Raw genomic sequence first — 10500 nt, 5'->3', positions numbered from 1 at the left:
CAACTGCTAGATATATAACCGGGAGTTTTCCGTGTTATGGTAATTCAAAGACGGAATACCAATGCTTTAAACTTTGTTAGCAAGGTCCGGACAGTACCAGACCTAAGACCTAAAAGCTGACTACAAATAACATACAAAAGCATATATAGAAAACAGTTTCTATAGCAAAGGATTAGTTTTCTGAACAAAAGGCAACCTATAAATTGTACCGAAACGTAGAAAAATGAAGAACCACCTGTCAATTCTTAAATTTGGAATGGAAACTAATGAAAAAAGGCAATCACATTTTCAAAAAAATATACATCTGAACTGGCTTGATTTATAAAACTATATCTTAAAAACGGTTGTCAGATGGAAATTTTGATTTGACCGTCAATGATGAGTCTTATTTCGACGATACAGACGTCTGGTGTACAAAATTATAACACGACGGGTACTACATGTGGAGCAGGATCTCCTGATCCTTCCTGAGCACCTGAGATCACTCCCAGTTTGGTTGGGTCCGTGTTGCTTAGTCTTTAGTTTTATATGTTGTGTCTTGTGTACTATTATTTGTCTGTTTGTCTTTTTATTTTTTAGCCATGGCGTTATCAGTTTTCAATTTATGAGTTTGACTGTCCCTTTTGGTATCTTTCGCCCCTCTTTTATAAGCCTGGAATATCTGATGAGTTTGTCTGAGATAAATTGAATATGGTTGCTGGTTTAACCTAAGTAGTTAAAAATATGGTGTCAAGACAAAGACCATAAGAACATCATTGTTTAATTTTAAAACAATTGAATTGCATAACAATAATACAAAAACAAAACCCAGAAAGCACCCTTTGAATGTTGCATAACATAATCATATCAATCATTTAACAAGATACATACAACATCTGCCTAAATCACTTACATTTCATACACATTGCAACTTTTTACACACGTATTCATAAAAAGAACAACCAATGAATAAATCTTTCGGAATTATTGAATTACATTTTTGGTGAATGGAATGTTACATTTTATTCAAAAGTTTTTCAAACAGAGTTTTTGTCTTTAAAGTTAAATTTACTATACACAGTTTCTCCTCATTTATAGCTCATATTACTTGTTCGATTATGTTTGTGTCAGGTTTTATATTTTCAACTATATATGCAGTTTGAGTGATGAACATTAACATGTGAAAGGGACCTAACTCTTCCTGAGAAAAGAAACTAATTTGTTACACATGACTGCGCACCTCAATCAAATCTATATAAGTTTTACATTTCAACTGTTCAAGTGTTGGGGAAATTCAAATTAGTATATTAAACCTTTTGTGAAGTTATAAGACCTTAAAGTCATCTATCATGCACGGAAATGGTCCTGTCTTACAGCTACTGTTTAGCTTCTCTACCTGTTTTTTTTTTAATTTAATTTTAGCAGAAACAAAACTTAGCATTGCAATTAGATATCAAATTGCGAGACAATTCAAACAGCTTAATGTCTAATAATTCATTAAAAGGGGAAATATCTGCACATGAATAAATGGTAAATTTAAAACGAGTTTACATAAATTCTTGTTTTATATGAACTTCTGTAATTATCAGAACATAATTCTAAAACATAATGCTTTTTTTTTAATATAATTTTACACAACAGAACAAAAAAATACATCATTTGGCAAAATACAGATACAATAATGCGGCCTAATTGAAAATGTCTTAAACTGACATTATCTTTTATATAAGCTTTGGATTTCAAATAGTTTGGCCACGAGCATCACTGAAGAGACATGTATTGTCGAAATGCGCATCTGGTGCAAGAAAATTGGTACCGTTAATTGTATTACAACAGATATGCATGTTTACGAAGTATTAATGAAAGTAAGAAATCATGCATTATGCAAACACATGTTTCTATGCAATAATAAATGTAATCTTTAAATATACTAACAGGAATATACTGCCTTTATCAGTCTTGTTTACCTATTTGAAAGTTTCGATATACAACACAAAATACATGGCATGAATTGAGGGCGTTGGCGGATTTAAATCCACCAGACGCATACCCTGTTACCAAAAAATGTAAAAACCTAAATGAATATTTTAAAATGTGTAACCATCCCTATTAAATAAATAAAACAAATAATTCTACCATCAATTAAATGTCTGATGAAAGGCAAAATTAAGTACATTCTCTTCAATCAAATTAAATTATCGTGAGAAACATATTCTAACGAAAACCTTAGGCAACACATGATGATGTTGTCGTCTAAATTATAAACTATACACATTCAGTTCGTCATAAGAATGAATAATATTGGAATGTATCAGAGCTGGTTGTTTTTATACCTATGCAAGATATTTTTACATATTCTCTATTAAATGGTTACTATAATATTACTTAAAATTTGGTTCCATATTACCTTTCATAATCATAGGTTTTTGCTGTTTTTTTAAACCATTTACCCCTGTTTATTTACATTGTATCAACACTTTTAATGTTAATGGGTTAGGTAATCATCACTTTTGAATATTTGACAATTAATGTTGTGATTGCGTTGTCATTAACTACTTTTTTAATTATAAAGGTATCAAGAATGAAAAAAAGATATTAGTTTATAATTAATGGAAACGACGGAACAATGTATAATCATGCTATCAAACGTTAACCAAATAAATGTATGATCATTTGACTTCAAATTATACAAAAAGTAATACAATAACTGCAGTTTGTTTTAGAAGTGCAAGTTTCAATTACAATTTCGAATACAAAGCTTATGATTCATTACTAAAAAACACTTCGATAAGTTCAAGAATATTAAGAAGGTGGGTTTTGAGAAATCATAAATTTACAAAAAGAGAAGTTCTGATTTTGATCTGAAACTTGGTACATACATGAACGATCGTTTAAATTTTATGAATGAATGAGTGAACAATAATCTTTAAAACTGTGTACAAAAATGATGGTGTTACACCTTTAAGGATGTTTGCTACTCTGTTTTAAAATAACAGACTTTTTAGAGGACTGTTATAAATCAATAGTAAAAAAATAACGGAACTAAAAAAAACCAAGAAAAATGTATAGGTTCGGTGTCCTTGTTTTTGAGATCTACGCCATTAAAGATTTGACGGGAAATGATTCTCACTAGATTTTTAATACATATTATATTGGCATCTTTTTTCTTTGAAAACTATAAAAAAAAAAAATAAACAAGGATTTATATCATTTTCAAATATAGCTTTTAAAACTATTTGTAATAAATTAATGAAAAGAAGAGTAGGGAAAAGTAGGATAAATTGGTAATGATATTACATGGATAACACCCAGAGAATTCCGAATAACTGCCAAGAAATATAAAAGACAAGAGGAGCAAACATCCTTTATATTTGGATAGATGAAAAATGAAAAAAATTATAATAACAAAAATCAAAAACAAACCATCAATAGTGTGTTAATTGTGAATGATAGTGTGAAAGACTAATGGTAGTACTATCAAAAATTATAATGGTTAAACTGCCAATGTTGTGTAACTATCTGACTGTTGCAAGCACGCATTATTGGACCCTGGCCATCATGATCTAGACAAAATCCACTCTTCATATGTTTCAGAAAGCCACTCTGAAAAAAATAAACGTTCACATATCAATGAAATTTTTTTTTCAATTTTGAAAAATGATTGATAATAATTGAACGAGCGAAGTAGCGACCAAAATAAAAAAATATCATTGTTTTACAAAAATTAAACATTATGGAGATGCATTTCATCTGATTAAAGGCAAAGACACGATAGACCAAAACCGTATAAAAAAAGAGCTGAATAGCTCTGAGGGGAAAGACGGCCCTTGTTTCTATTTTTTTTTTTTTTTTGGGGGGGGGGGGTTATCTTTTGATAGTCTTCATATAAAGAATGAAAAAAAGAACAGCTAGAACATGTGGAAGTTTGACACTATTGGAATCAATTGTTGTTTAATGTAATTTCGTTTCTTTAGTTTAGGATTCAATTAAGACCAATGGAAGAGATCTGCATCTTCTAAATCTAAACATTCAATTAAAGTTGATAGTTAATTATCTAAAATTCAACTAGTTGAATTCTGTCATTTAACAACAACTACAATTATTTTTGAAATCTTAATAGTGTACGACTGAACTGTAGGCTAGGGCCATTTTCCATTTTTTGTGACAGTACTCTTAAAATTTTTAATTTTTTTCTTAAGAAAGTTAGGACTGAAAAATCTATTCAGTTTTAAATATACATTGATAAAGTTCCCAGTTATATCTCTCATCACAGGGATACAGGTACTAATAAAAAAAACAATATGATTGCTGTAAACTGTGTGAAGCTTGTTTCCAAATCCTACATTTTGAAATATTTGTAAAATTTCATGAATAAATAGGTTTAAACTACAAAATGCAACATTTGTAATTTTTTTGTAACTATTACAATGATTATGTTGGTACACAAAATTTAGTTTTAATGAAAGACTACTTATCATATACTAAATGTCACATTTAAAGTGATTATTTTAGTGGATAATTAGCTCATAAATTGAGGTGCTCCTGAACTGGAGGAAGATTCTCAAAACAGAGTTTTACAGAACAAAATGGAAAAGATCGTTCCTCTCCCCGATCTCATGTAGCCCCTCGGACTTCCTGTTTACTTTGAAAGTTGTTGACCTACAAATTAAAGTATTGCATGTTGATGTTTAAATCATCTACAGCAAACATCATTATGTTTAAATTCAACAAATACTATTTTTTAATAAGTGCACAATCTTTGAGAATGATTTAAATAACAAGTGAAGTATATCCCTGCTTATGCGTAGTGTGGCATTCCAACAATGACGTCACTATAAAATATAATGTAGGTTGGATATATTTAGAATATCTCGTCATACTGATTTTTCCGGATTGTAAAAGAAACGTAAATAGTGTAAAGGAGAGCTCGATATACGATAATTTCTTGAGAAACAGACGGGAAATGTGTAAAAAAGTGTTTAAAGTCAATTTATTCATTTGTGTCTCCCCATCTCATCATTCTTAGTAAGATTTGTTGGGGGGTTTTCCACACTATAAAAACAAAATGAATGATGTGAGGGAATGTCACTCTGGTCAACCCCATTGGGGATTGACGGCTTGAAGCCGTCTTCCCCAAAAACGATTACCATCTTACCCATAATGCAATTTAACGCCTTTTAATATAAATATATACAAGATAGTTTAAAAATAAAACCAAGACTAACTTTAGCTTACTCATAAGTAAACTGGCATTTTTATGATCCAATTTATGAGGGGCGTAATAGGGATACCTTCAAGACGAATAACGGTAAACATTTTTGCAAAATGACGTTAACGGTAATTTGTGGTGCCTGACGATAAAATGTGCACTTTCTTTTAGACGATAAATAAATCGACTGCTTTTGACGAATCGAATTCATTTTTTTTTCAAAAAATACCGGTGACCATAATTATTTGAGACCTCTTACGAATCACGATATGGATATTTTGATGAATCCCGGTAATTTTTCAACCAATTTGACGCTTTTAAATGGTAGCTGAAAATGACCGTTTGGTGCATGACGGTAAAGGGCATTCCCACCCTCATCTATTACATGATTATAACGTACCAAAACATTTTCTAACATTAGAATACTGGCCTCATACGCGGCTTCCAGAAAAAAGTACAAAGACCGATCTGCTGGGAATAAGAATTATTTGTCCATGTGAAGTAACATATCTTCCTCTGGATTGTTACCTTGCGAACTTTCATGTATAAATCCCTCATACAAAGCTCTGATTCCTTGTCCGGATTTGAATTTAATTGAATTTTCATTTGGTTTTATCAGATAACCAACGCTTGTATAAGGGTTTTGATATTTTCAAATATTTTCTTGCCTCAAGCATCATTGAAAAGACATTACTCGTGAAAATGCGCATCTGGTGCAGTAAAATAAGTACCATAATGACGACCTTAGAATAGTCCAATTCATCACATGGTCTCAATAAACGGTTACCTTAAACAACCATCGTGACTTTTTATTGTTTCTTTCATCACCGGACCTAGGATATTTATTTCGGTCCTTTTTTATGATCTCATGAATTACCAGGACCCTAAATACGGTCTTCTAACTCAGGACATGACCATATAAGGTCCAATGTATCACGTGCACATACAGAACAGCATTTCAACACCAAATTACTGACCTTTGTATGGTCCCATTGATCACGAGGACCTATAATGCAGTCTTCTAAAATTGGTCTGGTACCTTCTTGCATATCTTTTACAACTACACACTGTAACGATGTTCGAAGTAGTTTCTCTTTGGTCCATGAAAATCCCTGAATTAGGATTAAAAGTTAAGGTATGTGTCAAAATCCATACGAGTATTCAATATAGATTACATGCGCGTCTGGCGTAAAAAAAAATATGACCCTGGTATTTATATATAAGATGAGTCTTTCTATACAACAACCAAAAAAAAAAAAATCATCAAAGATTCGATGCTAAAAATTGTGTGAGCCAGAAATGTGTTTCGTCTACAAAAGACTCATCAGTGACCATCGAAGTCAATATATCAGTTTTAAAAACGTTCATATATCTTGGTCAACTGTGACAAAAGAAATATACTTATTGACGGACAACCAATTAGGCTGGAGTCCTTTATATCACTTAACTGTTCTTAAACTATACATATATATCACAAGTAAAAGTAAAAAATATTCATGATAACCATTCAATAAATTTAAAGTCAAACATTATAATCAATTAGAAACTGATAATGATCAAGCAAACTGACGCTCTCTACTATTATTCTTAAACCTCCAAAAGAATCGACCAAATTATGGTTATTTTATGAATAGTTATTTCATATATCTCGAAATCTTCTCAAATATACTAATGTTTAATAATACAAAAGACTATTTTCCCGAAATTGACCTACCATATAAAACTCTTTACCGGGTTTTTATCACCATGATCTGCTTACCCTTCCAGAGCTCTTTAGATCACCCCCTGTATTTGGTGGTGTTCGTGTTGCTCAGTCTTAAGTTTTCTATGTTGTATTTTGTGTACTTTTGTTAAGTCTATTTGTCTTTTTATTTTTTAAACCTATGAGATTGCATGTCCCTCTGGTATCATTCGCCTCTCTTTTAAAAACTTCTTGAAACCGATCCGAATGTCCTTCCATCATTATGTTGCAGTTATACTTTTCAGTCTCACGTTGACAAACCTTAATACTGTACAAGACAATGTGTCTTTAAACAAAATAAACGGTCATAAACAGTGAGTGTGTATAAAAATCTAAAAACCACAAAACTACTTTGGTCTAGAAAATTTTACTTGCATTACCTGAGTTGCCAGTTTGTAATGGCATATTTCCACATAAAGCGCCTCCGGGGCTTGAAATAAGTAGCTATGATTGTCTAAACATTGATTGTTCTGTAAATTGCGTGCCTACAAACGAAACAATAGAAACTAATTCACACGAATTATTTGTTTTTTCTTCATAATTTAGTAATTTTCAACATTGTCGTCGCTTGCCGTATGACAATAACCTTTTTTGGGGGTTTATTTTCATAGCATAATTTACCTTTAACATGCTGGCCCCTTTTATGACTCTCCATCATGTATTAGTTTACTCATTGTTGTAGGCCAAACCGTGCTCTATGTATAGTAGCTTACATCCACGTTTTTGTACGCTAGTTAAATTGTTTCATCGACAATCATACGGTATATCCTTATTTGATATCATTTATGACGAAGACGCCGATGACGATGCTGATGGTGGAGGAGCAGAAAATGTCATTTTGTTATTTTCAAATCCTACTGGGGATTGAACCAACGACCTTTCTATCGTCATGATGTTTATCGAAAGAAAGTTATTCATCTTCCACTATACAAAATAAAGACATATTAAAAAGTTAGAAGCAAAGCAGTTACTATAATTGATAAAACGTTCAACTACATTATTTTGAAAGTTGAAGGAAATCCCTTTTTTTTTCTTTTGTGGTGCCTTTTTATTTTTATTCTTTTGAGATTGCTGAAAAGCATATATACTGCAAGGATCATACCGTATGTCACCCATTTTAGAATGAGCTCGTGTTGCATTTACTTGTTTGTTTGGTTCTAGTGGTATTTCAGATTTCAATATTGACATTGCTTCTATAGATCATAATGTTGTCTATAATTTTCTCGATAACCTTTGTAATAGACCATGTAGTCAAGATTTAAAACTGTTCTATTAACAATTATTTGTTAATTTGATAACGTTGTAGAGCAAGTTATCATTTATGTCGCTTTTGTTTGAATGCATTGACAGTAGGTATAAATTATTGGCTTTTAACAATAGAAACACAAAGGCTGTCACTATCTATAGTAGAAATCACTAAACCTTTTTTAAAATCATAAATCGGTATGTGCTTCAGTGGCTTACGGACTTTGGACTGTTGTACTGTTATACCACTGTCCCAGGTTAGGGAGAGGGTTGGGATCCCGCTAACATGTTTAACCCCGCCACATTATTTATGTATGTGCATGTGCCAAGTCAGGAGCCTGTAATTCAGTGGTTGTCGTTTGTTTATGTGTTACATATTTGTTTTTCGTTCATTTTGTTTATATAAATAAGGCTGTTAGTTTTCTCGTTTGAATTGTTTTACATTGTCATTTAGGGGCCTTTTATAGCTGACTACTGTAAACCAACTTATTTTCGCGGATACTTTATTTCGCGTTTTGCCCTAAGAAGCCCATTTCGCGGCGATTTAATTTCGCGATTTTCAAATTTGCTTGATGTATTTAATTTAGAATACTCCAATTTTAACATAATCGCGACGATTAATATTCGCGTTATTTTTCAACTCGCGAAATACGCGAAAATAAATTGCTCGCGAAAATTAGTTGGTTTACAGTATGCGGTATGGGCTTTGCTCATTGTTGAAGGCCATACCGGTGACCTATAGTTGTTTATGTCTGTGTCATTTTGGTCTCTTGTGGACAGTTGTCTCATTGGCAATCATACAACATCTTCTGTTTTATATTTAATAGTACTTTTGTTAATTTTCCCTATGCTTTTCTTTGCTGACACCTGCTTAATACTTACCGATCCCCAAGCAAATACATTATGATCAAAGATAGACAGTTCCTGCCAGACATTTGTTAAAAACCAAGTAAAATTTTTACACTGTAGTTTTTCCTTCAGCTTAAATCGCTCTGATAAATCACCAGCATTAATAATCTGAAATTGATGAAAACGAAATAAAAAGTAAAACTGAGTTTCAATGTATAAGTTGTTCGTGTTGTTTATTCTTTAGTTTTCTATGTTGTGTCGTGTGTACTATTGTTTTTCTGTTTGTCTTTTTTTATTTTTAGCCATGGCGTTGTCAGTTTGTTTTAGATTTATGAGTTTGACTGTCCCTTTGGTATCTTTCGTCCCTCTTTTACATTTTATTTTGAAGTACAAGAATATCCATCTGATACAAACAGATTGTACTTCAAGAGAATTCCGAATGTCTCATTTAAAGCTTTTTTTTATGTAAACATTGATTCTAAGTTCGTATTTTTCGTTGTACATATGTTTGTGAGAACTTCAGTTAACTTTTACTTTTTTGAATTATAAATAATGGTTGATAGAAACGCTCAATATAAATATATCTAAATCATATCATACCGCCATTTCCGGGAAATGATCATAAACAAACTGTTTGTGATTTGGTTCCATCCACACCTCTACTGCCCGTTTGTAATTATAAACCTCGATATTTCTTCTACCACCGGGAAAGTCGTAGGGCTGTCCACGTGCTATATGTCCGAGATGAGAGCACGGGAGGTGAACAAAGCGTCCTCCACACATCCATACCTTAAATAATAATCAAATAATTCTAAATTAACAACCTATAAAGTGGTCAAATTTACCTCGTCTATTTTTTTCAGTAATTTTTCATTCGAATTAACCAGAGTTGCATATATACGAATATCATAGTGTGACGAAAGTGGCAATGAAACAATAAAGCCTTCAAGAATACCCAATTGTCAATGTCAGTAGTATACGACTACATCTCATAATGTTAATATCGGCCCAATACAATTTTAAACAAATTAGGTATTGTTTAAACTTTAATGAGGCAACAAAACAGCACACTTTTGTTCAGTTGCCTTGGCAATATGTTCTCGTATTGTCCATATAAGACATATATTTCTACCACTGCGTAATTCCCATAGGGTTTATGGACATATAATCTTCACTTCAAACATAATTAAAAATGCATGTGTGCATATTCAATATACAATTAATACATACCCTCCAAGACATTTCAAGATTTTCACCACCCCATACAGTCATGCCTTCATCATAAGCACCAATCTCACCAAAATATTTACTGTCCACTGCATAAGCAGCACCAACCATTATCGTACCTCTGAAATATAATTATTAGAAGAAAATGATGACATAGGCAAACCACACAATTTAACTCGTCTCTGACATGTTTAAAGGATTTGCCATCCTTTCCCTATGTGTTTATGGGGTAAAAAGCAAAATCATAAAA

General features: G+C 31.9%; 1 protein-coding gene across 2 annotated transcripts in view; it reads right to left on the bottom strand.

Moving 5' to 3' along the window:
- Nucleotides 1-744: 744 nt before the first annotated feature.
- The window catches only part of LOC139520973 (polypeptide N-acetylgalactosaminyltransferase 1-like), a 62152-nt gene continuing 52396 nt past the window's right edge, over nt 745-10500 (bottom strand). For both annotated transcript variants that reach the window (XM_071314092.1, XM_071314091.1), the window contains exons 5-10: nt 10254-10371; nt 9624-9812; nt 9057-9191; nt 7310-7414; nt 6166-6300; nt 745-3582 (exon numbers count right to left, since the gene is read on the bottom strand). In XM_071314092.1, the coding sequence (XP_071170193.1) occupies nt 3457-3582; nt 6166-6300; nt 7310-7414; nt 9057-9191; nt 9624-9812; nt 10254-10371 (808 nt within the window). In that variant the 3' untranslated portion in view covers nt 745-3456. The remainder of the gene's footprint in view (nt 3583-6165; nt 6301-7309; nt 7415-9056; nt 9192-9623; nt 9813-10253; nt 10372-10500) is intronic.

The sequence above is a fragment of the Mytilus edulis genome, chromosome 4 (assembly GCF_963676685.1).
Source record: "Mytilus edulis chromosome 4, xbMytEdul2.2, whole genome shotgun sequence".
NCBI classification, from domain to species: Eukaryota; Metazoa; Mollusca; class Bivalvia; order Mytilida; family Mytilidae; genus Mytilus; species Mytilus edulis.
This window is presented reverse-complemented; position numbering and strand designations above follow the sequence as displayed.